General features: G+C 35.7%; 2 protein-coding genes and 1 long non-coding RNA gene across 3 annotated transcripts in view; 2 read left to right on the top strand and 1 right to left on the bottom strand.

Moving 5' to 3' along the window:
- Nucleotides 1-4,317: 4,317 nt before the first annotated feature.
- LOC134679659 (uncharacterized) lies at nucleotides 4,318-6,977 on the top strand. Its single transcript, XR_010100370.1, has 3 exons — nucleotides 4,318-4,519; nucleotides 5,635-5,703; nucleotides 5,920-6,977. It is a non-coding gene; the product is annotated as an uncharacterized LOC134679659 (long non-coding RNA).
- A 3,402-nt stretch (nucleotides 6,978-10,379) lies between these two features.
- On the top strand, nucleotides 10,380-13,253 carry LOC134677591 (ADP-ribosylation factor-like protein 6-interacting protein 4). Its single transcript, XM_063536067.1, has 3 exons — nucleotides 10,380-10,726; nucleotides 12,055-12,160; nucleotides 12,466-13,253. Exons 1-3 carry the CDS (start codon nucleotides 10,468-10,470, stop codon nucleotides 12,593-12,595), a joined length of 495 nt encoding a protein of 164 aa, XP_063392137.1. The 5' UTR covers nucleotides 10,380-10,467; the 3' UTR covers nucleotides 12,596-13,253.
- Nucleotides 13,254-13,408: 155 nt separating this feature from the next.
- LOC134677580 (thioredoxin domain-containing protein 5 homolog) overlaps nucleotides 13,409-27,166 on the bottom strand; it is a 31,043-nt gene continuing 17,285 nt past the window's right edge. The window contains exons 6-8 of the mRNA XM_063536061.1: nucleotides 21,106-21,296; nucleotides 20,562-20,688; nucleotides 13,409-14,286 (exon numbers count right to left, since the gene is read on the bottom strand). Coding sequence (XP_063392131.1) covers nucleotides 14,140-14,286; nucleotides 20,562-20,688; nucleotides 21,106-21,296 — 465 coding nt within the window. The 3' untranslated portion in view covers nucleotides 13,409-14,139. The remainder of the gene's footprint in view (nucleotides 14,287-20,561; nucleotides 20,689-21,105; nucleotides 21,297-27,166) is intronic.

Raw genomic sequence — 27,166 nt, 5'->3', positions numbered from 1 at the left:
TCTAATGGTACATAGCTAAGTGTAGATGAAATGCATATCATGTCAATAACTACCAATCAGCGACATTAATCCGCTAATAACCTTCTTGCTGTACGTACTGGCCGCTTAGAGTTCGCGGTTCATATTTGATTAGAATATGACTTGGACAGGGATAGGTTTATGCCATACAGTGAAGAACCAGTCAAATAATTCACGTATAATAATTTAATGCAGATTAAAAGATAACTAGTTAAAATGTTGTTATGACATGACAGACTAACTCAACATAAGTAAATATATATCATTGTTGTATAAATGTATTCCGCTATAATAAGTATTTTGTATATTTTATTATCTATCTGTATGGCAGTGCGAAGTCACGTTCAGGTATAGTCTGTCCGTTTTTCTAAGATCAAGTACGCCACAGTAAATGTATGGCGAACTTGATCTTAGAAATCGGACTGGCTATACAGTCTGCAAAATTTACATGGGTACAAGAATCGGGTCAAAACTATTTGAACAGGCGGAGTCACAATAAATCCCCACTTTCAGTTCAGAATATTTTATATGTGTATAGCCGGTCAAGCAAGTTTGTCAGTAGAAAAAGGTGCAAAATGAAAATTTTGTATGGGACCACAGCCGTTCGCGCGGTGTACTTTCGTTTGGGCCAAATACTTTTCGCCAAATTTCACTTCCCAACAAACTTATCGCAATAGTTTCATTTCCCAAAGGAACCTTTAGCAAAGTGACACTTCGCATATAATTTATTTGGTCAAATAATCATTTGACATGATTCTACTTTGTCAAATTGTATTAGGACAAAAACTTATTTAGCAAACGTTTTTTATTGTCTAATATTATATTCCAAAAAGATGTTTGGTCAAAATTGTCACTTCGCAAATTTGACAAACAGGCATCTCTATTTAAAGTACTTTTTGTAATGCTAATATAGGTACGTTAAATTCTACGTAATTTGGGTGGGTTCGGTTAGGTTTGAACTGCGATCCTCACAAAATGGAACCGCTATCAGAAAAGTGGGTTAGGTTAAGTTAGAATAGAACTGTGACCCTCACAGAATCGAAATGCTATTAGAAAAGTGGGTTAGGTTAGGTTAGAACTGCGGTCCTTACAGAAACGAAATACTATGTACTAGAAAAAGGTCATCAAAGTGGATTAATTAATTTAATAGAATAACGAGAAGTAAAGAATTTGCATGACATAAGTATTAAACTAAAATGTGGTTTACATATTGGTGGTTATTTAATATTTTTGGGTTACAATGATTACTTTGGTGTTATTTGCTTTAATAAAATAGCAAGATGTAACAAATTTGGTTATCATTTTACATTAAAATGGAGTTTTAATTTTAGTGATCATTTACTACATATTTTTGGCAGTAAGAATGTTTTTTTTGACGTTACATTTTACTATGTATATGTAATGATCAATTAAATACCAGACAAATAAAATTCTGCAGCCTCCTCTCTATTGGTATGTAAATTATATGCCACGCAATATTTTGGGACATGGAAGTTATGCTTAATGATACATTTGACTAAATAATATTTGGGAAAATGAAACTTGTCTAAGTAATTATTTGCTAAACAATAACTTGCCAAAAAAGACTATTGCTAACTAAAAATTTGCGATAAGTTGTTTTGCCAAACATTTTTTTGGGAAATGATAATTTGGGAAACATAGTTTGGGATGTGATACTTTGGGAAACGTTTTTGGCCCATTCAATAGTAAACCCAAATGTATCATTAAGCATAACTTACATGTCCCAAAATATTGCATGGCATACAATTTACATAGGTACTAATAGAGAGGAGGCTGCGGAATTTGCTAAAGGTTTCTTTGGGAAATGAAACTATTGCGATAAGTTTGTTGGGAAGTGAAATTTGGCGAAACGTATTTGGCCCAAACGAAAGTACACCATTCTAGATATCTTGCCAGGCATCCACTCAATTTCATGTCTCTCTAATTGGACGCTTTTTTCCATAGTTCTCTGCGAATAGCATCTTGTGGGAATCTGAATGGAAAGTAATGTAAAATGGCAATACCAAATTTGATTATTAATTTGAAATAAGTAGGTAGTTTTTTTATAGCTCCATCTCATGAAATAAAAAAGGAAAATACAAATCTGTAAGAAGGAATTTATTTATAATTATATATAAAATACCTAAACCAAACACAAGTTAATAAAATAGTCTACTTCATTTGGCATAACACCATCCCTATTATCCTCGCAATTTAAAAAGTCGTATGTTGTTATGAAAGTCGTATGCAGTTGTTACGTTTTGGCTTAGCACGGTAGTATTGAAAACAAATCGTCATGTTTTTTCCAAATTTTACTGAAGTTATCTGTTTACTACAAGTGAAAAGTGATTCCACTGTCCTTGGTATGAACTAAAATAACTTCTGCAGCACTTCACGACACATGAATATATTTTTAATTACAAAAAACGTTGTTTTTATAAATCAATTTAGCCATTTGTCACTGACTGTCATCTCGGTCGCGTACTGAGATTGCCAATCGAGCAGTTTGTAAGTACCGCCTATCGCGGGGTAGTTTGCGTTGGGTCATAATTGAGCGGACAGAATACTTCCATGTATATCATTTCGCTGCGTAGGGGCCTTGGGTTTCATATTTCAGTGCATCGTCATCACTCATCTCCATCAAGGCCCCAACCAAGGCCCCAACGTTTTCTGCTCTCTTTGACGGCGCAGCAACTAGTATCATTTCTCTCTCCTCGCTCTTATTAAAAATGCCGTTTGTCAAAAAAGGACAACCATACTGTTGACAAGATTGACTTCAAATCAAGGCTTTATCATTTTAGGTAGAACCAGGTTGTGTATGTGTGCGTAAAAGCGTATATGTTGCTCTTTTAGGGATGTGAAAAGTCGATTTTAATCATGTTATATATCGATAAACGCTACACAGCGGAACGAAATAGCGATTAATTGAAGCTTCAATATCCTCGTTAAACATAAACATAATTGAAATGCTAATGGATAATGAATATATTATAATGTAATAAAATAATTCAATTATTGCGGAACACATCTTTTAGTAGGTATTTATGTATTTTAATTAAATATCTGAACTTTCCCTTGGTTCCCTGCTGGGGCGTGACTATAAAATTGTGATCTGATAACCACAATAAAGAATAAAAGCGTTTTTGTTCATTTTAGGTATCGTTAAACCATATAGATCACTAGTTCGTACTCCGTAAATACATCCCTAGTGAAGCCATTTCAAGTGCGACGTCGTGTCATCGTATTCGAAGGGCCCTCACGCAGCATTCCGGCAGCAACGCAGTCAAATCGTTTTGTGTACAGTTGTACACCTCCCGATTAAGAAACTAAAACACAGGAAAGATGGTTGTTTGTGCAGTAAATGGGTGTCACAACGCATCATATCATAAAAACAAACCGACTGACATTACATTTCACGCGTAAGTATCGAGTTTAATGTGATATTTTTATGTAATCGTAAATACAAAAAATCCAAATTTTCGTCAGCCGCATGAACTAGTCAATAACTGGATCTGGCATGAAAGGTGGAGGGAGGTGAAGTGACCGAACAGGATAGTGTTATATATCTTTCAGCAGGAGTAGCAGCGAAAGAGCTATTATTGTTTGTCCTTGTCACAGCCTTGGTCCCCACCGTAAATTTAGTACGGATTATGGTGGGCAACAAATAAACTCGACCAATCATAAGTGTCGCATTGCGTATGTTTTGTCCCTCACGGAGGCACGCGTTTGGGCACGAGTAAACTACTTCTATTCCTAGGATCCTATGGTCAGCGTCAGCCGCCATTTCTTATAAATGTTACCAGTGTAGTGAATATTGTTTCCTCAAAATGGGACATGACGTTTACATTCAACTAAAATGAATACGCTTAATTAAAGTTCCTTGTATAATAGGGAGTATTACTGCAATGTTCTGCCGCCAGAGTGCAGCACTAATTTGTTTAGTAAACCATAGAGTAACTTATACATACTACGCCTTAAACAGTTTTTTGACAAGTTTTTACTATGGCATTGATGCATTTACAGGTGGCCGACCGCGAACCCGAAAATCGAAATTTCGTTATCTGCCTCTCTATCGATCGAATAAGCAAGAGTGATAGAGAGGCAGAAACCGAACTTTCGATTGTCGTGTTTCACGGTAGGACATGTGATTGAGTTAGTGACGCCCTCTATGGAGAGTTTTGCTTAATATTCCCTATTATAGAAAATTATATATTTAATAATTTTTCATTATTTCATTTTAAAATATGTTTTTTATCAAATAAGATTAATTATTTATTTAGTTTTGTTCATATATTTATTTGGGTGTAATGTTCGTTTTAGATTTCCGACTGATCCGCTTCTGTCTGCGACGTGGACGGAAAAAATTAGGCAAAATCGAAATGACGCCACATGGAAACCGACTAAACATAGTCGAATATGCTCGGTCCATTTTGATGAGCAAAATAAGTATACTAGTAAAACCGGCTTGCGCAAATTACGACATGGCACGGTCCCGACTAAAGTAAGTACCTTTTTGAACAGGTAACTGTATTTTTAAAATAGCAACAAACCCCATCAAATACACATCATCGGGAGAAGAATAGTAAGATCTCCCTTGTAATATGAATTGCAAATATTGGCCGCCATCTTGAACTTTTTAGGCTCGGTCCAAGGCCCCTACGTTTTCTGTTCTCTTTGACGGCGCAGCAACTAGTATCATTTCTCTCTCCTCGCTCTTTTAAAATGCCATTTGTCAAAAAAGGACAACCATACTGTTGACAAGGTGAACTTCAAATCAAGTGTTGCCTTTTTTGATGCATCCAGGCTGTGTACGTGTGCGTAAAAACGTGTATGTGTGCTCTTTTAGGGATGTGAAAAGTCGATTTTAATCATGTTATATATCGATAAACGCTACACAGCGGAACGAAATAGCTATTAATTGAAGCTTCAATATCTTCGTTAAACATATACATAATTGAAATGCTAATGAATAATAAATATATTAGAATATAATAAAATATTTCAATTATTGCGGAACACATATCTTAGTAGGTATTTATGTATTTTAATTAAATATCTGAACTTTCCCTTGGTTCCCTGCTTGGTCGTGACGATAAAATTGTGATCTGATAACCACAATAAAGAATAAAAGCGTTTTTGTTCATTTAAGATATCGTCAAACCTTTGAAGTAAAATTAAAATTGTAAGAAATGTCGATAGTTTATCGATGACTTCGATATGGCTACAGCAAGGTGGTGTTAAATTGTTAATCGTACACTAAACAAAAGTGGCAACAGTGACAGCTCGCTGAGACACCGTCTCTATATATTATAAGTCTATGGCTCGGACATACCTAGTAGGAGGCGCGAAGGGTTGAAAGTGAATGTGCCAGATTATAGTTTGTGTCCGATTGTGTTGAAAATGTATAACTGCGGATCCGAAGGAATCCTCCTAAATGTGGATCTCTGGTCAGAATTTTATAAGGCGAAGATTATGTAAGAACCGGATAAAACATAATTTAAGTAAATTAGACCCGTAAAGTTTTACGAATAACGGGTTAATGTTTAAGTTGATGATATTAAAGTATAGATTAGTTAAATCATAATATAATTTCGTTTATTTGTTTGTTCATTTCAGGATGTACCTGTTTTTATCAGCGACAATTGTAATTACTTGAAACAGCGCAATTCAAGTTCACCACAATCGGTATGTTTTTCAAATTAACGTTTGAATGTTTTTGATCTTATTTATTTCGTATATATAGTTGGTCAAGCAGATCTTGTCAGTAGAAAAAGGCGGCAAATTTGAAAAATGTAGGCGCGAAGGGATATCGTCTCATAGAAAATTTAAATTTCGCGCCTTTTTCTACTGACAAGATTTGCTTGACCATCTATAGTAATTATACCTAAGTATATTTTTCAGGGTACCTCACGAGACGACACTAATAAAACACACCTCAAATCACCGTCTTTGTCTTCGACTTCTATACTGTCAACAATTATCGATTCTCAGGAAAAGGATTCACTGCGACAAAAATTGAAGAAGAAAGTGATACTGCAACGCAAACTGACAAAAAAAATCAAACTCCTACAACAAAAAACACGCCGCTTAAAGAAACAAAATGAATCACTAAAAAATATTTTAAAAAAGTTACGCAACGAGAGATAGGTATATCAATTCTTAACGATTTGTGTAACATACTGTCTGAAAATGTTTATGCTGCAGAGCTATACAACAGCATAGCTTTTAAAAATACAGGAAAAAAATGGCCAATGCCAAAATATACTCCAGAATTTAGGAAATTTTGCCTCACATTACACTTCTACTCGCCTCGAGCATATACTTATGTCCGACAAACATTTAACACGTGTCTCCCGCACCCGAAAACAATTTATAACAGGGCCCAGTTTTATAAAGTTACAAGTTACAAGTTTACAGGCGTTTACTGGCAACACTTGCTCCGTTTTTTACAATTTGCGTTTTATAAAAGTACTGTGTTACAATTTTACAGGTTACAGGTACAAGTGCCTGTAGCTCAACCATAGACGAAAATACGGGAGTTTTATAGTTTTAAACTCATAATCGAACAAGCGTTTTATAAAAATATTGTAAATTACAAGTGTAGATTGGTACACTTGTAACAAAAACTTACATACGTCTTGAGTCCTGTAACAGCACAACAGCAGTTACTTGTAGACTCGTTTTCTGAGAGATTTTAAACTTTACTCTTTATTGTTAAGCACCAACGCCAACGATTGTGCCAGGGCATGCATACTTTTCCATGCACCTTATCAGTTTTTGTTAATGTATCTGAAATATATAGTAAATAGGAAATAAAGTGACAATATGTTTGATATTGATTTTATTGACGATTCGTTTTATTTTATCTACTAGAAAATGGAAAGGGATTATTGCCGATATTTGTCGTTGATTTATTAGCATTCGTCTCTTTATTTAAGTATAGTGCATTTACCGTATTTATCTTTGAGCCGCTACCGAAACGATACATTTTAATGTAAGAATGTGAAAGAGTACTTATTTACATGTTATTTACTTATTACGTAAATATTTCATTAAATCTAACTTAATCTGAATCTGAAAACGGCCCAAAAAGTATATCCTTGGCATGGAACGCCGCTCTCAACCACTCGATTTTTCCTTCATTTCTGGCCATTTTTCCAGTAATCAATATTTTACAGCAAACAAAAACACATAATTTAGTAGAGAACCGAGTATCTATGACACACGTTTTTTTTTAAATAGTGATGTGTTCACACCTGTAGATTTCACATGTAATCGAGATTGACCGTGGTTCTTTACAACTGTAATTATTTATGTGTATTTATAAAACACCTGTAGCCGTTCACAGTGCATTACAGGTGCCTGTAGCCTGTACTCTTGTAACCTGTAACTTGTAACTTTATAAAACTGGGCCCGGCATAACGATAACCCAAACGCGCTGGATTTCAAGGGCAGCTACCCGAAATGAATGTGCCACATGGAGTTACAAGTTGGATCAACTGGAAACTGCGTTCCACTATAAGATGTAGCTATTTTGACTTGTTCATCGGCATTAAAGTGCATCAATTCGACATCACTTTCAGAATGATTTGATGATGGTGATGAACAAATCAATAACCAGCCGGTGCAAGTGCAAATGCAAGATGACATCGATATGATGTCATATTTATATGACGACCCAGCCTACAAAAATTACATAGGTACTTAGCGGGATATGTCGTACGGCACATAATCACTCGGTTAAAATGTGATTTTTGCACTGATAACATGTTGGCGAAAGAAAAATTGTGGTCTTACAAAGTAGTGGCCTTAAGGGATAAAGGCGGGTTACTTTACGTAACGAAAGAAGTATATTATATTTGCTGTGTTGCCGAATCTTATCTCCGGAATCACATTAAGGAAAATCCTGGCCAATTCAATGTTGAGAAAAAATTTGCGCTTCAGACATTAACAAAACTTATTGGTCATCATCTATTTCCAGCGACAGGGGAGCATGTAAATTCGTGGCATAATGATAATAATTTGGTGAAACTTATAACCTAAAAGGTACATCATGTACGTATAATGTTCATAGCTGTACCTGTGATAGGAAACGAAATAATCGGCATTGAAAGTGGCCACACAGTACTCATAGATAGAAATGATAATAGCTATTTTTTTCTTACGTAAATTTATGTACTAATGCTGTTTATTACGTACCTATTGAAAAAGTTTTTTTGTATTGATTTGGGATTTTATTTACATTTTGATAGCGCAGGAAGAATTTCTACCTCCATCCCACTCACCCGCGCGCCTCTTTTACAACTCATACCGTTTAGGCGGAACGCATGACATTATGAAGTGTAAGCATGTTGTTAAATTCCCCCTACTTTGAGGGAAGTAAATGAATACTGGCAACACAGTTTTGTATATATCAAGGGCCCAACGTTTTCTGCACAGATTATTAATATGTAGCTGCTTTCTGTTCTCTTTCACGGCGCAGCAACTAGTATCATTTCTCTCTCCTCGCTCTTTTAATGCCATGGTTGCCATGGCATAAGGACAACCATACTGTTGACAAGGTGGACTTCAAATCAAGTGTTGCCTTTCTTTTCTTGATGCGCCGAGGCTGTATATGTGTGCGTAAAAGCGTATATGTGTGCTCTTTTAGGGATGTCAAAAGTCGATTTTAATCATGTTATATATCGATAAACGCTACACAGCGGAACGAAATAGCGATTAATTGAAGCTTCAATATCTTCGTTAAACATAAACATAATAGAAATGCTAATGGATAATGAATATATTATAATATAATAATATAATTCAATTATTGCGGAACACCTATTTTAGGAGGTATTTATGTATTTTAATTAAATATCTGAACTTTCCCTTGGTTCCCTGCTGACGTGGTGGCGGGGAAACTAGCAGTCAGTCCAAAAATACACTAAAATCACTTTTGTGATTTATCAAGCTGTTGTTGGACTGTCCAATGACTTATTATAATAACTGCCCCAATACAACTATAATGACTACAGTTTTATATAAAATTTACAGTTTTATATACAGTACAAATTCCACCGTTCACCGCCACGCCTCGTGGGTGTTTTAACAGATTTTATCGGGCGTGACTATAAAATTGTGATCTGATAACCACAATAAAGAATTAAAGCGTTTTTGGTTATTTTAGGTATCGTTAAGCCTTTGAAGTAAAATTAAAATTGCAAGAAATGTCGATAGTATATCGATATGACTTTATCGACATGGCTACAGCAAGGTGGGCCTCATTGTTAATCGTACACTAAACAAAAGTGGCAACAGTGACAGCTCGCTGAGACACCGTCTCTATATATTATAGGTCTATGGTATATATAGATGGTCAAGCAAATCTTGTCAGTAGTAAAAGGCGCGAAATTCAAATTTTCTATGGGATGATATCCTTTCGCGCCTACATATTTTAAATTTGCCGCCTTTTTCTACTGACAAGATCTGCTTGACCCAGTATATTATGTGTGCCCAAGGCCCCAACTTTGTCTGTTCTCTTTGAGGGCGGAGCAACTAGTATCATTTCTCTCTCCTTGCTCTTTTAAAAATGCCATTTGTCAAAAAAGGACAACCATATTGTTGATAAGATGGACTTCAAATCAAGGTGTCCCCTTTTTAGGTGAAATCAAGTTGTGTATGTTGCGTAAAAACGTATATGTGTGGTCTTTTAGGGATGTGAAAATTCGATTTTAATCATGTTATATATCGATAAACGCGACACAGCGGGACGAAATAACGATTAATTGAAGCTTCAATATCTTCGTTAAACATATAGATACATAATTGAAATGCTAATAAAATAAAATAATTTAATTATTGCGGAACACATATTTTAGTACGTAGGGTCATTGTGCTAGTTTTCGTCCGGTGTCAGTTTCCGTCCACTTGACGAAATTTGAGTATAATACTTCATTGCTGCACAAATTTGGACTTATTGCACCCTTAATATGTAAACAATTTAACTATCCACATAAAAATTATATTTCGCAAGTAGCAAATTATAAATCAAATGTGTTATTTACCAATCCGTCAAGTGGACGGAAACTGACACCGGACGGAAAACTGACGCACTTACCCTATTTATGTATTTTAATTAAATATCTGAACTTTCCCTATGTTTTCTGCTGGGGCGTGACGATAAAATTGTGATCTGATAACCACAATAAAGAATAAAAGCATTTTTGTTCATTTTAGGTATCGTTAAACCTTGAAGTAAAATTTTATTAAAATTCCAAGAAATGTCTTTTAAGAAATTACCAAGCAAAAACGAAACGAATCTAAATGCCAGTGTCAAAATAATACGAGTTTTGAGTTTGACAATTGGTTTTTCAATTTTCTTTCAGTTCACTCGGTCGTCAGTAGTTTCAGTAAAAAGCGTGATAATAAATGAGCTTTCTTTTATTATATTATTATAAATAATTAGCTATGGGAAAAAAGAAGTCAAAAAAACGTCGACGATCCTCGTCGTCCAGTTCTAGTTCGAGCAGTTCGGATTCCTCACAAGAGAAAAAGAAACTTCGCAAGTTAAAGAAAAAATTGAAGAAAGAGCAAAAGAAGACAGAGAAAATTCTTAAAAAGAAGTTAAAGGAGGAAAAGAAAAAGTTGAAGAAGAAACAGCGCAGCAAGAGCCGGAGCCGCGAAACGTCGACCAGTAAGCAAGATGCGGCCGCTGATATACCCATAGGTAATGTTTGATTGATAAGTAGTTTTTATTCTCCGGTGAATTACCAAAGTGAATAAACTTGTTGCAGTTATAAGTTTAGATTCTTCTCCGTAAGGACGTTTACGCGTATAAGTCACAGTACTAAGGTATCACGGATAAGTACTGTCACTGTACTACTTGAAAAATTGAAAATTTTAGCCTCTTTTCGCAGATTTTCAATTAAAAATATTTTGATCATTATTAATAATTACGAAAACAATCATTATCTTATCATTTCTCCACTACCTGAAGGTTGTCTGGAAGAGATTACTTCTTATTGATAAGGCTGCCTGTTGTTTACCACCGTCTTTATATAAATTATTTGTTTCCTTGTAAATTTTGAGGTTGTGCAATGAAGAGGTTTCATATAGTATTGTATCTTCAACACATCAGAATTTATTAACAATGTTGATTTATCTACTCTGCTTTTACTGGAGTCAGTTATGTAACGCTGCCATACATGACCCAAAAAAATTTTATTAAGCTATGAGCTTCATCACATCTGATATTTGAGTAATTCTAAGCATTTCTAGCGTGAAGTGGGGGGGAGGGTGGGGTACAAAGACGGCCGCCATCCGTCATCTTTAAAAAAAATCTACTCTGATCCTGGTGGGTACTAGGGCAAGTTTGGTATCATTTTCGTATAAACCAAAGACGTAGAATTCATTGCTGATATTTGTTTTTTCAATTTCATAGTAATTTTACAAGAAAAACGTAAAAAGGTGAAAAATTTGGTTGGAGATTTTTGCTACGCGGAGCCGAAACTACAAAAGATAGAAAGTTGAAATTTGCACACTAGATTACATTTATAAAGTGTACAAGAGATAAGAAGCGATTTTGAGAAATTCAACCCCTAAGGGGGTTAAAAAGGGGATGAAAGTTTGTATGGGGTTCAAGTTTTATTTTAAGCTAGAAATTTGAAACTTCGTAAAACGATATATTATTAAAATACAAGAAAACTAATTTCAGCGTTTTTGAAAATTCATCCCCTAAGGTGGTGAAAAAGGAGTTGAAAGTTTGTATGGATATCAAAAAAAATTTCGAACGCGGGACTTGAATCTTTGTATTTGGGGATATTATTAAAAGACAGGAAAAGTAATTTCAGCGTTTTGTAAAATTCATCCCCTAACAGGGTTAAAAAGGGGTTGAAAGTTTGAATCCATTACAAATCCGAGTAGACACACATTTCTTATTGCCTCCCAGGCTTGAAATGCTTAGAATTACTCAAGGAACATATGTGATGAAGCTCATAGCTTAATAAAAAATTTTTGGGTCAACTTTATAACTGCTTCCGCTATTTCTAATTTTAGAGTTAATGGAGAAGTCTAGAGCAATGGCACCAATGACAAAAGAGGAATGGGAACAGAAGCAAAGTGTTGTGCGCCGGGTGCTGGATGAGGAGTCTGGCCGATACAGGTTATCCTATCATTCCAGTTCCATAACTTTATTACTACCTATACTTTTTTATCTGAGAGCAATTAGACTGATCACATTAACAAATCATGGAGGCTACAGTTTAATACATCCTTTTAATGCCTAAACTAAAGGCTTATATCTTATGTTGATAACATTTTTCCTTGGATTTTTCAAAGGTTTCATGGACTCAAACAAAACTAGCCCCAGATTCATAACTTATTGATATAAATTATGTAGTAAATTCCTCTTGCATGGTAGATATTAAGATGATATATTGCTGTCTCTCAGTTGTATCCTGTTTTCAGGTTAATAAAAGGTGATGGTGAGGTGTTAGAGGAGATTGTCTCCCGAGACCGCCACCGGCAGATCAACCGGCAGGCCACACAGGCTGATGGTGCTTACTTCCAAGCAAACACTGTTGACAGGAAGATTTAGCCATATTTATACCTTTTCTTTTTTTCAGTAACTTTGTCCACCTACGGGAGTGTTTTTGTGATAAACTATGTTTAGTTTTTTTTTTGTAGTATCACCAATATCACCATAGTTGTGCTAGTTAGAAAAAGAGAAGCAGCAGTTTTAGCCACGACTAATTTTATGGTCAGATATTTTATTATTATACATATTTGGGGTTGTTCTTAACACATTCAACACCAAGAACCCGACTGTCGGGTACACTGTTCGTAGCGACTACGCGCTACATACGGCGAACCCGTGGCTACGCGCTACGAGCGTAATCCGTAGCACTTAGTGGTAATGAATGTGTTAATAAGAACCTTATACCATATAGAATTAGTTGGGCATGGAGAAGCAAAGAGCAACCAACGAAATCGGGGTTTATTCTTCAGCTTCTACAATAGATAGGTAACATAAGGAAAGGTCACTCTTGGCTATTGAATCTATATATTATACAATATACTATTCTGCTGCACTGCAGTGAAATGCAGTATTAACCGCAACTTATTAAGTATAGCAGGTGCAGGTATTTCGTAATGCGAAGTTACCTTTTCCTATACTCCTAACAAATGTTGTAATAATCACAAAATCATTCCATAAGCACTCTTCTATCTTCTAACATTAAATAAATAAATATTAAGTTATGAATTTAATTACTTCCTTTTATATCCCAACCCAACAGTCGGTAAGTGTAAATAAAAATTCGTATACAATCTCGAATAACATGTCAACAAAACTTATGTACAGTCAAGAGGGTGGGGAGAGGGGGCAGTACTGTTATTAAATAAGAATAAATTTGGATGAAATAATTTAATATATCACTTACATCTTTCGCTTCTAGAACACATAATTAATGTTACGTAAAATTCACAATTCAAGAGTAAAAACGAGATGCGTGCCATTTCCGAACGATTTTCAATAATATTGCTAACGAGTCGTGTGTATTTTTGAACTGTATGAGGCGAGTGTAAAGCGCGCGTGCAGAGCGCAAGTTTTGCCAATTCTGGACGCATCTTAACCACTCCAGTCCTGAAGTTACAAAATAGATAGTATAGATACCTCTGTCCTTTGGACGCGATTTAATACAAAATATATGTGAGGGTGCTCCACCTGCCTGATGTGTATTTGTATCTTTTGCTTAGTGAGAAGACTGAGACGTAATGCACCAATGTGATCAAGATATTGGACAGGTGGAATACCAACTTAAAGAACAGTCAGTCAAAAACTTAAGAGATATTTTTGACATTGTCTATGGCTGGGACTTCAAGGGTTAAACTTTTCGACGCCGTGTCAAACACAAAAAATTGATTCTCACGCGGACGCCACGTCACGCAAGTGTCAAAACTGAAATTGAACTTTATGCATATGCACGTAGGTCTATGTTGCTCTGTGGTCTTTGACCGATTAATCAGTCTTTGACGTTGAACCCGCGGTCATTGGCGTCCAAAAGGTTAATAGTAAATCAATTAGCGATAGTCTTGTAACATAAATTTTACATAACAATAATGTTGGTGAGTGAATATTGGCTACAACTCGTCTTTGGGCGGGGGCTCGCTGGGCGCGGCGAGGTGCTCCGTGACGAGCCCCACGAGGCTCTCCAGTGGCCGCGCGCCGTGCTCCACGTGCGCTATCTTCTTGTGCTTGTACAAGATCAGCGTTGGCAGTCCGTTTATCTACAACATACAATGACATCGTTTTTAGGGTTCTGTACCCAAGGGGTAAAACGGGACCCTATTACTAAGACTCCGCTGTCCGTCCGTCCGTCTGTCACCAGGCTGTATCTCACGAACCGTGATAGACAGACACTAGACAGTTGAAATTTTTTTTTTAGTTATTGCGCAGTTTTATCTACCGTGTGTATGACGAGTCGTTGTCGATTATCGTAAAGATTTGTCATACACATGGTAGATAAAACTGCGCAAATCGGACTGCACAGATTAATCGCTACGATTTATAGTTACGTGTGTAGCCGGCATAACGCTGCGTTTCAACCAGAGAGATGTGCAAGTATGCGTAGCGAGGCATCTGTGTTTTTTAAGAACCAATAGTCACTGCACGCTGAGCGAGGAAAACATTTCATAGTCTCGCACATCTCTGGTGGAAACACAGTTTTAGGGTGGAATCACATCTGTCAGCATCGAGCCGCATTTCATATATGAGAAATTGCTCGTTAGTATGAAGATGCGTACGCATGCTTTCACCTTCCCGCATGCGTACGCATCTTCATACTAATGAGCAATTTCTCATATATAAAATGCGGCTAGATGCTGACAGATGAGATTCCACCCTTAGGCTAGCTTATAGAAACCTAAACCGAGAAAAACCCGTATACCTATTACTTCTGCCACTGACTGTACCGACTAAAATAAAAATTAATACAGTGAAACCTGGATAAGTGAGATCTCAAGGGACGAGCAAATTTGTCTCACTTAAAGAGGTTTTCCACTTAACCAGGCTCCCAGTTAGCCAGGTACAAATACATTTCTGTCTCATTTACAGAGGGTTCCAGGGTTCCAGATGTGATTAATAGAGGTGAGAATAGAGTATATTTCAGTTATAGAGGTGGTTAATAAGGTATTTAGTAATTATCTTTAAAAATAAATAAGGTAAAATAATCCTTGACCCTAAATATTTTTTAAGTCTGTTTAAATATTTCTTAGTATTTATTTTGAATGATTCTCCAAAGGATAGATATTTCAAAATTAAATTAAATTTGATACGGACTTCATTGCGTATTAGAAATTTAATAAATGAAAATTTATTTTTTCGTGTCAGCTTTCGTTTCGATAGTTTCATTTCATTTATTTGCATAATCAGGTACATTACAATACTTAGGTGTTATTTGTAAAGTAGGTGGTACATGATACCCTGTCAGGGCATTGCAAAAATCTCTTAAATACTAAATTTTAGGTACAAACGTCATGCATATAGGATTTTTTTTTTCTATGCAATACTATTGACAAGCAAAAATCTTATTTCTATTTTTAACGCCACACGGGTGCACGTTCAAAGTAAAACAGTTTATATTGCAATATGTCAAAAAAAGTTAATAAGGAGCATAATTCACAATAAAATAACTTAGTAAATGTCAAAAAAGATTAAACGAAAATTAGAATATAAATTTAGATAAAAAAATAAAAAATAATTATTTCACTAATAGGTAAGTATCTATAATTATGTACAAAAGTTTAATATCATGCAATGTCAGTCATATATTCTTCAATTGAGTAATAGGCTTTATGGATGAGAAATGTCTTCAGCTTTTTACTGAACATACATAGTTTGTTTTCCGCCTTTATGAATTCTGGTATTTTATTGTAAATTGTTATTGATCGATAGTATGGCCCTTGCTTGTAGATGTTAAGTTTCGATTCTGGGGCAGCTAACTTATTTTGGCGTCGTGCGCTTTTTTGAAATTCGTACATATATATGTGCTTCCTTACAAATATACTAATTTCATATATATATATGCATGGTAGAGTCAAGAAATTCAATTGTATAAAATGGTCTCTACAACTTTCTGGCAGATGAACATTCATAATAATACGCAGGCATTTTTTTTGTTCAACAAACATTTCATGAGCGTTTACGCTATGTCCCCAAAGGATCACTCCATAACGAAGCCAGGCGTAGGCATAGGCGTAATATGCGGAGCGAGCGCATTCGATATTTGTGCTTCTTTTTGTTACACTTAGTGCGTAGACGAAACGCGAAAATTTTGTTTTCAAATTTTGAACATGTCCTTTCCAATTTAAATAAAATTCCATTAAATTTCCATTTTAATATTTACTTCGTTTACTTCTTCTATTCCGATTTCATTAGTTAAGTTTGTTAGGTCCAAAGATAGCTTTTGATAAGGCTTGAATTGTATCAGTTTGCTCTTTTTAGGGTTTAAGTCTAGACAGTGGTCTTCCAACCATTGTTTTGCGTCTGTAAGCGTCGATTTAATCTCATATTCAATGTCATAGTTTTTAGGGCATTTGAAGAGTAGGGACACATCATCTGCAAAGAGCACGCTATGTTGTTTTAGGGCTTTGGGCAAATCATTTATGTAAATTATAAACAGAATGCAGCCTATAACGCTTCCCTGTGGTATGGATGAATTTATTGTTCGCGTTTCAGATCTAATATTTTTGAGTTCCCCTGTCTCTTCGTCATAGTATGGGATTTCTACTAGTTGAGATCTGTCGCTCAAGTAAGACCGCAGCAATTTGTGTGCGTTTCCGCGAATGCCAACTCCATATAATTTCGCTAATAGGATTTTATGGGACACTCTATCATACGCTTTGGTCATATCGAGGAGCAAGCCTATCGCATATTGTTTCTCGTTAATGTAGTTCAATATTTCACTCACATATTTATACACCGCGAGGGTAGTACTGCGAGCTTTACGAAAACCGTTTTGGTTGTCATCTAAAATATTAAATTTTTCTAAGAAATTATATATACGATTAGCTATTGTTTTTTCAAAGATTTTAGATATTACTGGAAGTAAAGCAATTGGTCTGTATTTGCTGGGATTTTCCTTCTCACTATTTTTCTTTAGAATTGGTTTGATTACAGCTATTTTTAAATTGTCCGGAAAAACCCCTTGTTCGTATGATTTGTTGATTAAGTCAGTTATAATTGGTGTTAATTCGTCGCTACATTTTTTTATGATAGCTGATGGCAAGTTGTCAAAGCCGAAGCTGTGTTTGTTTGGTAGGCCCTTAATTATGGCGCTGACTTCTTTTTCAGTAACAGGGCTAAGATACATGGTATTTATAGCAGGATTTACAACAGGTCGGCCAGGCTTCTCCGACAGCAAAGATGCCTCACCTACACTAGCAAAATAGTCGTTAAACATATTTGCTACAGCATAGGGACAACGTATGGTAGTGTTTTGGTGTGTTAACGTAAGGTTTTTAAGATTCTTTTTCGGCTTAGCTCCTGTGATATTATTTACAATATTCCACATCGTTTTAGTTTTATTATTTGAATTTCTCATTTCTTCTTCGTAAATTAGTCTTTTTGAAGCTTTTATACATTTCTTCAGGGTCGTTCTATATTTTTTATAGTGCTGTCTTAATATGATACTTTTCGATTGGTTTAACATTGTTTTTAATAATCTTTTATGCCTACAAGACGTTTTTAAGCCTTTTGTAAGCCATTTAACTTTGTTATTATTACTTCTTAGTTTAATATTTACTTGCGGTATATGTATGTCTAATAATTCATGCAATTTTTGGTTAAAGTTATTATAAATTAAATTGATGTCATGTTCCCTCATAAGATAATTGTGCCAGTTTATATCTTGTAATGCTAACTTGAAATTATCTATATTTTTGTTTGTAAAAAGCCTTTTTTTCGTATATACTTGCGGTATAGAGGGGGGCTTGCCTATAGCAAACGTATAAATTATACTTTTGTGATCTGAAATGCCGTGGTCTACAACAGATATACTGTACTGCTTACGATTTGTGAATATTAAATCAATGCACGTAGAGCTCGTAAGTGTTTCTCTAGTCGGTTTGTTTACAAGTTGGAATAAATTGTGTTCTGACATTATATTACATAACTTACAGGAATCCTTAGATTTTTCAAATACATTGATATTAAAATCTCCTAATATTACTAGGTGCAAATTATTCCTGTACTTAAATTTACTTAGTATTTTATACAAACTATCAAAAAATACATCCATTTCGCGACTGACTCTATATAGAGTTATAAGTACTATGTTAGGTTCCAGTTCCACAGCACAACATTCTATTACATTATCTATTGATAGGTCCGATACGTCCGTCCGCTCTTTATACTGAATTCTAGTTTTAGTAAGGATAGCTACACCTCCTCCTCTTCCTTTACTTCGGCAGTGGGCTGCGGCAAAAGTGTAGTCTCTTATTTGTATAATGTCCTTTTGCTGTTCTGAGATCCAGGTCTCTGTGAGACAGACTACCTGGTAGTCATTTTCATGTAAGTAGCTTTCAAGTAATTCCATTTTGTTTTTTATACTTTGTAGGTTCTGAAGAAATATACTAAAATTTTGTGGCTTTTTGTCAGCGAAAGGAATGGTCACGCGTACTTGGAGTTGGAATATGAGGGGTCTCCTTGTTTGTTTCCAATACATTTCCCGAGTTTCCTTTTTTCACGACCTGTGAGGTGTCATCCTTATTTGGCGTTTTAGTTCCGTTATCATTTTTTGTCTGAGTACGCGGCTGAGTTTCTGTCTTACACTGAGTTTGCAGAGTTATTTCTTCACCATTTACAAACAGCCTGTTATTTTGAAGAATAGCATATTTGCCTTCACGCCTCGCATTGATCATGTATTCTTTAAGTTGCTTTCTTTTCAACAACTCTTCCTTGCTCATAACTTCTGAAACGGCATAACCGCTATTCCTGAAATAATTTGAATTTTCAATTATGTATTTCTTCATGCGACAACTTAGGAGTTCAATAATTATCGGTCGACAGTTTCTGCCAGGTCTGCCTATCCGTTTCACTGACTCAATGTATCCATTTATGTCTATATTCAATATGTCTGCGAACATATTACTGATACGATGACATATGTCTGACTCTGACTCTCTTTCTCTGTAGTGTTCGTCCAAACCGTGAAGTACAATTTTTTTATGGTTGTTGCCAGAGTTATTCGGGCAAGAGTTTTCGAGTCGGTCCGTTAGTTCTTTTAATTCTAATTGAAGTTTTTTATTTTCCTGTTCAAGAGCAATAATTTTATTACTTGTTACATGGAGTTTCTCTGTCAGAACTTTTTGTTGCTCTGAGATGGTATTATATTTTCCCGTATAATCCACATTTAATTTTTCAATTGCTTTATTTATTTCGGTTTGTATAGATATTTTTAGGTTTTTATTATACTCGGACAGTTTCAAATCTAAAAGCATATTGGCTTCTTCCAATTTTGAGTTTAAACTTTTGTTATATTCCGTCAATCTTGAGTTCAAAATCGTGGTAATTTGCTCTAAGACGGTGCTTGGATTTCGGTTTCGGGGAGAGCACTCAGTATCTGTGTCCCCGGGTGTTTGTTCGTGATCATCCAGCACGATACTGTCCACTGACATATTTGTATCGTTCATTTGTATATTTCCTAATGTACTCCGAACTGGTGTTGTGTCATATTTTCTCCTCGTCGTGACGTTTTCGCATGATGGGCAACGCCACGAGCGCTTTAGTTCGTGTTGTTTTTCCCTAAACGTTGCAGTCGTTATACATAGACATTGATAGTGGTACTTGTCCTTACATCCAACACATGTCAATGTCTCGCTTTCACTTGTTAGGGGGTTTGGGCAGGCTACACAACGCATTTTGTACTTTGAAGTTTTCTAATAGTGGAACTATGTACGACTTGCAGCGACTTTACGGCAAGTAGCGGAATAAAATTCACTTAATTTTCTTTGGTGTAGGTCTTGGCGCCCCCAGCGGCAAGACGTGTAACTAAAACTTGCAGCCAGTTATAGAAGGTAGATAATCCACATAGATTGCAGCGACTCCGCGGCGAGTTTAACTACTTACATAAATATGCTGATAATTTTGATGATCATGTAATCTTGACCTTAATAAAAATTTTATTTCTTACATAAATTAACTAAATCATACCAACCAATATTGCTAATAGGGACAGGGAAATAGAGCCCCACTTTTCACAATAAGGGCCCTGTTAAAATTCAGAATTCTGGCATAAACTCAGTAACGTAACTATAATTTTTAGGTATAACTTGATAGGCCTTTAACCTTTTCGACGCCGTGTCAAACACAAAAGCTGTACCTCGGACGCCACGTCACCGAAGTGTCAAAACTGAAATTGAACTTTATGCATATGCACGTAGGGTCTATGTTGCTTTGTGGTCTGTGACGGATTAATCCGTCTTTGGAGTTGGACCTCCAGTGCGGATATATCGGTTATTGGCGTCCAAAAGGTTAAAAAGTGAACTTATAAAGGCTCTAGTACCATTTCCGTCTCGCAGATGGGCTTGGAGCGCACGCAGTCGACGTCGGCGATGAGCACGCGGCTCTCGTTCTGGAAGCGCTCGCCCAGCTTCAGCCACAGCGGGCTTAGCTGCATACAGTGCGCACACCTGCAACACACACATACGACATTACATTACATTTGGCAGCCGCTATTGAAACTGACTAAACACTCTTGGGATCTCGAAAGGGCTAGCCAGGAAACGGGCGTTTGCTAGCTGGCGTGGGTGGACGTAGCGGTCGCACGCGTCCGCGCCAGTCAGCGTTGCTCATAATAATTTTCGTTAACCCGCTCCGTGCAACGGCGCCAGCTAGCGGACGCCCAAAGGGCGACGACCACGAGGTTGCATGAAATCTCGAAAGGTTTCTTGGAGATAAGAACGCCTTCTTCTATTTATCCTGTTTTAGTCAGTGTAATAACACGGTAGTTAGTCCACAGGGCTTCTTCATAAAAATCTCGACGGTCTCGAGATCTCATAGAAAGTCTACCATTCTTTTCTATTATTTAAAAAAGACCAATCACCCACCAGGGAGCGAAGTAGTTGACGAACACAAGGTCCTTCTCCATGAAGATTTCGAAGGTCTCCTCGGAGATGCGCGCGACGGGCAACGCCTTCTTCTTCTTCATGAACTTCTCCGGGTCGTGGTTCTCCGCCAGCAGCATCTTCTCCACGTAGGCCTTTAGGTCTTCCAGCGTCTCGGCGTTGGCTACTCCCATCTACGAAAATTCATTCATTAGCGCCTGTTCTATAGAACATTTGCTACATAGACCAGCGGTGGAACAAAAATGGGTTTTGATAACATTAAAGTTTTTTCTTTTTTGATATGTTATTGTAAGCATGTTAAATAACATTCATGTAAAAAGTTAGAAAATTTTAGGTGGAGCGTTCGGCCATATTTAAATATTTCAATTTTTGCTAAATAACTATGAAAATATAAAATTAAAGTTACAAAAAACTTTAACATATTCAATAACACTTTAATTTATTCACAATATTCGGTTTTTAGAAATCTGGAACAGCTGCTTTCTGGTGAACGTAAAAACACGAATTATTATGTAAATACAGAATTAGAGTAGCTGATATTGCAAAATTACGATATTACCTATCAACTTAGTATACATGTAAAAAGTTAGAAATGTAGACAATGTGCTTGTCTAGATATTGATTTCTGGTCAAGCAGTATAGCCAATATTGAATTAAAGTTTGTAGAGTTAATATTACACGGTCATAATAAAGATCTTACTTCTCACACAAAAGATTAGAAATATAAAATCACGGCGACACTAAATACTGATACGTAAGTATGCATTCCGAGCTTATATTAAGTTACATTTCAAACGCGCGGCGTTTTCGCGCGCCGCGCTGTGCGCCGGGGCAGGAGGCAGCGATCGACGGTCGCGGGCTAGCGGTTAGCGCGGTGACCTTAAAAATACGCAAAGCGTTTATAAAATTATTATAAATGGTAAATAGTTATTTTACACAGTACACTAATGGAAACTTACCTTCCCTTATTTATTTCTATATGTACTAGGGATTGCCCGCGGTTTCGTTTACGTAGAATTCGTTATCGTGTTAAGTATAGAAATAATAGATACATTTGAAAATTATTTTAGGTGCATTGTCATACAGATAACTACCCTTGTTAAAGTATTCTTCAAATTCAATACACAGGTGTCAGTTCAATATAATTTTGCGTAATTTGGCGCTTTTAGGTTATAAATGACTAGCGACATATATTTTTTAAGACCGATCATCTCCGATTACATTTACTTTATCATAAAATCAATTTCAAACTAACGTTATTCAATATTTATCATTTTAAAGTCAATATTACCAACCAACTGATCCAATTTACCTACGGAAACAACTCAAAATTTGCATCAAATTAAATGCCACTTTTCTTATCCGTTTCAAACAATCAAGAGGGCCTTTACGAGCTGATGTGATGAAAATTTTATTTAACCTTCGTCCCTCGAAACCTTCACTACGCTCAAGGTTCAATTTTACGAACCACTCGCTACGCTCGTGCTTCAATTTTAGAATGTTTGAATTTGTGAATGTACTTCCTGCCTCGCACAGCCAAACTGTGGAATGAACTGTCCGATACGACCTTCAAACCTTAAAAGACCCCCATCTTAAAGGTCGGCAACGCGCTTGCAACCCTTCTGGTGTTGCGGGTGTCCATGGGCGGCGGTAATCGCTAACCACCAGGTGATCCGTCTGCTCGTTTGCCTCCTATTTAATAAAAAAAAATGTTTCGCTTGTTTGAGTATCAATATTAGCACGAGCGGTTTATCAACAACTTTTCCCCTTGTAAAACAAATAAGGTAGGTGAAGTGCAGGCATATGAGGCCCGGCGGGTAACAAGGCCCAGCATTCAAAAATAACAGTTGCTCCCTATTATTCCCAATTATTCTGAATTTGTACTTGTTGCTAAGAAGGCCCACTGTCAGTGCAGGTAAAAAGGTCCAGTCCCGGGCCTTATTGAACGTATGAGATGAAATATTAGATTAAAATATTTTAAGATAATTTTGAATATTTTTAATCTCTTATTAATAAGGTCGATTTGAAGAAACTTCTATAAAATTATGACTTATAAATAACACTTGCACTGCGTGGGCTGTCAAAATTGCTGCAGACTTTACTTGGTCTAACTCTAATAATTTATCACTTGCTTTATTGACCTAAAGACGTTTATAGAATCAAAAAGTCTAATAACATTGAGGCACTTATACTTTTTAAAGGCAGTAACTATTTACAAGTGCCTTTTTTTGTTAATACATATGTAGGTATTTAGGATGAAGTGCGAATAATGGTTTACTAACGAATGGGCCAAAATCGTTTCCCAAAGTATCACATCCCAAACTATGTTTCCCAAATTATCATTTCCCAAAAAAATGTTTGGCAAAACAACTTATCGCAAATTTTCAGTTAGCAATAGTCGTTTTTGGCAAGTTATTGTTTAGCAAATAATTACTTGGACAAGTTTCATTTTACCAAATATTATTTAGTCAAATGTATCATTAAGATAACTTATAGGTATGTCCCAAAATATTGCATGGCATACAATTTACATACCAATAAAGTGGAGGCTGCAGAATTTTATTTGTCTAGTATTTAACTGATCATTACATATACATAGTAAAATGTAACGTCAAAAAAAAAACATTCTTACTGCCAAAAATATGTAGTAAATTATCACTCAAATTAAAACTCCATTTTAATGTAAAATGACAACCAAATTTGTTACATCTTGCTATTCTATTAAAGCAAATAACACCAAAGTAATCATTATAACCCAAAAATAGTAAAAAACCACCAATATTTAAACCACATTTTAGTTTAAAATGTCAAGCAAATTTTTTACATCTCGTTATTCTATTAAATTAATTATTCCACTTCGATGACCTTTTTCTAGTACATAGTATTTCGTTTCTGTAAGGATCGCAGTTCTAACCTAACCTAACCCACTTTTCTACTAGCATTTCGATTTTGTGAGGGACACAGTTCTAACCTAACCTAACCCACTTTTCTGATAGCGGTTCCGTTTTGTGAGGATCGCATTTCAAACCTAACCCAACCCACCCAAATTACGTAGAATTTAACGTACCTATATTAACATAACAAAAAGTACAAATTTAAATAGAGATGCCTATTTGTCAAATTTGCGAAGTGTCAATTTTGACCAAACATCTTTTTGGAATATAATATTAGACAGTAAAAAACCTTTGCTAAATAAGTTTTTGTCCTAATAACATTTGACAAAGTAAAATCATGCCAAATGATAATTTGACCAAATAAATTACAGTGAAACCTGGATAAGTGAGAACTCAAGGGGCGAGCAAATTTGTCTCACTTAAAGAGGTTTTCCACTTACCCAGGCTCCCAGTTAGCCAGGTACAAATAAATTTCTGTCTCATTTACAGAGGGGTTCCATTAATAGGTGAGAATAGAGTATATTTAAAAATAAATAAGGTAAAATAATACTTGACCCTAAATATTTTTTTAGTCTGTTTAAATATTTCTTTGAATTAATTTTGAATGATTCTCCAAAGGATAGATATTTCAAAATTTAATTAAATTTGATACGGACTTCAATGCGTATTAGAAATTTAATAAATGAAAATTTATTTTTTCGTGTTACTTATCAAAATTTCAGTTTTCGTTTCGATAGTTTTAACTACTTACATAAATTAACTAAATCAAACTTGAAGTTGTTTAGACACAATTAGGCAAATGCGGAATTTGTGGATTGACTAAGAGTTAGTAAGAATACGGAAATTGTTCAATGAAGTCCAAGTTAGAGAGGTCATAGATTGACGTTATCTCAGATACAGAAGTCAATTCCCTATAAAATTCCAAAAAACAATTAGGAAAATGTAATCTTATAAATATAGTCTCAGTTAAAGAGGTAAAATACACTCTCTGTCTCAGTTATAGAGGTAAATGTGACTATAAAATCACAATAACGAATCCCAGTTATAGAGGTTCGTGTTTTCTCATTAACAGAGGTAATTCAGTGCTAAAGTGTCGGGATCGCACCATGAGTCCCAGCTATAGAGGTTTCTCACTTATCCAGGTCCCACTTAACCAGGTTTCACTGTATATGCGAAGTGTAACTTTGCTAAAGGTTCCTTTGGGAAATGAAACTATTGCGATAAGTTTGTTGGGAAGTGAAATTTGGCGAAATGTATTTGGCCGAAACGAAAGTACACCGCGAATAATAGATATTTTGCAACGACAAATTTCAACACACGGCCAAAGGGAGTGTTTTAATGTGCTTATTATAGCACCGGTGTCGTAATGTAGCACCAGATGTACTGTCAAAATTATGTTAAAAGATAATACTTATTTGTTACGAATAAATATTTATACTGTAAAAAATTATCCCACCAAACACATTTTCATGTAAATTGTTGCTAAGACGAAACCATAAGACTCGCACTGTCAAAAAGTTGTCAGATCTCTTGTCGAGCCAAGCTTCAAACTCTACAAGCCCTAACTTCACTAACTCTACACCTTAGTCAAAATATGTGGCTTGGCTGTTTGGCTACCGCCACATGGGCATAAGGTGAAAAATTTATTAAATTCATTATTTTTAGGGTTCCGTACCTCAAAAGGAAAAATACTGAACCCTTATAGGATCACTCGTGTGTCTGGCTGTTCGTCTGTCACAGCCTATTTGCTCCGTAACTACTGCACCAATAAGTTTAAATTTGGTATACATATGTAAGTCTATAACCCAAGAACATACATGTAAAGTAAATAATAGAAATTCAAATAAAGGGGTCACTTTTGAGATGAATGATAAATAGAAGAAAAAAACACTATATCTTGTTATATATCAAATTAAGGGGCTCATTGTGAGAACCTCAGATATATTTTTTCATAATTTTAAAATAAATAGTTTAGAAGTTATTTAAGAAAATACGCAAAAAATGACCATTCCCCCCCCCCCCTTATCTCCGAAACTACTGGGTCTAAAATTATGAAAAAAATACACATATTAGCTCTTTTCCTATAGATGCCAGAAAACCCTATTAGAAATGTGCAGTCAAGCGTGAGTCGGACTTAAGTACTTAGTTTTCCGATCCCTACGGGTTTTTTAAAGACATTTTACTCACTTTTCTCTAAAAAAATATGTGACGTCCCACGGGTAAAGGTACCTTATGGCGGTTGGCGCTTACGCTATTATTAATGCCGCTCCAATATTATTGCGGCGATATGCGACGTAAGCGCCAGCCGCCATAAGGTACCTTTTGTCGTGGAACGTCACATATATATTGTTAAAATTGTGTAATGTACGGAACCCTTGGAACGCGAGTCCGACTCGCATTTGGGCGGTTTTTGTATTATATTTACAGTAGTTCTTGTAGAAACGAAACGGCCAAGCCACATACTTTTGGTGTAGAGCTAGTAAAGTTAGAGGGCTTGTAGAGTTAGAAGCTTGGCAAGAGATCTGATAACTTTTTGACAGTGCGAGCCTTATGGTTTCGTTTGGGCAACATTTTACATCAAAATGTTTTTGGTGGGATTTCACTTCTATTTGTAAGTTGCTTATGACAATCTTCCATGCCCTAATTTAAAGGGTTGGGGGTGATTTACTATTAAAAATCCTGAAATAAGTATCTGGGGGCATCTGTTACACAATGTACTTCTTACTGATTCCCCATATAAACCCTTCACCCCATAAATATTATTATTGGGGTTGCGTAATGCATCGCAGCCATAATGTGATTTGTAGTGTTTAGTTTTAAAATATATTTTTATAATATGTATGCTAGTTTTAAGGTATTTATGTATGGGCCACTAGTTGCCTGAAATAAAGATTTTCATTCATTCATTCATTCATAAGGGTAAACTTTGGAGTTGAAATCTGCCTTCACCCCGTAAGGGTAAACTTTGAGGTTGAAATCTATTCTATATCCTTCCCCATAACAATACCTATCTACATACCAAATTTCAACTAAATCGGTTTAGCGATTATTGATTCCCCATACAAAATTAAACCCCCTCTTCATCCCCTTAGGGATAAAAAATTTCAAGTTTTTGAATTTATTTGTTGTTTGTGTACTAAAACTATCTT

The sequence above is a fragment of the Cydia fagiglandana genome, chromosome 2 (genome assembly GCF_963556715.1).
Source record: "Cydia fagiglandana chromosome 2, ilCydFagi1.1, whole genome shotgun sequence".
NCBI lineage: Eukaryota > Metazoa > Arthropoda > Insecta > Lepidoptera > Tortricidae > Cydia > Cydia fagiglandana.
The sequence above is the reverse complement of the archived record's forward strand: the minus strand, read 5'-3'. Positions and strand labels throughout refer to the sequence as shown.

Excerpts from the sequence above, each read along its gene's own strand:
- LOC134677591 (XM_063536067.1), top strand. The coding sequence starts at position 10,468 with ATGGGAAAAAAGAAGTCAAAAAAACGTCGACGATCCTCGTCGTCCAGT. Across the intron at positions 10,727-12,054 it reads GGCCGCTGATATACCCATAG|AGTTAATGGAGAAGTCTAGA; the intron begins GTAATGTTTGAT and ends TTCTAATTTTAG. Across the intron at positions 12,161-12,465 it reads GAGGAGTCTGGCCGATACAG|GTTAATAAAAGGTGATGGTG; the intron begins GTTATCCTATCA and ends TCCTGTTTTCAG.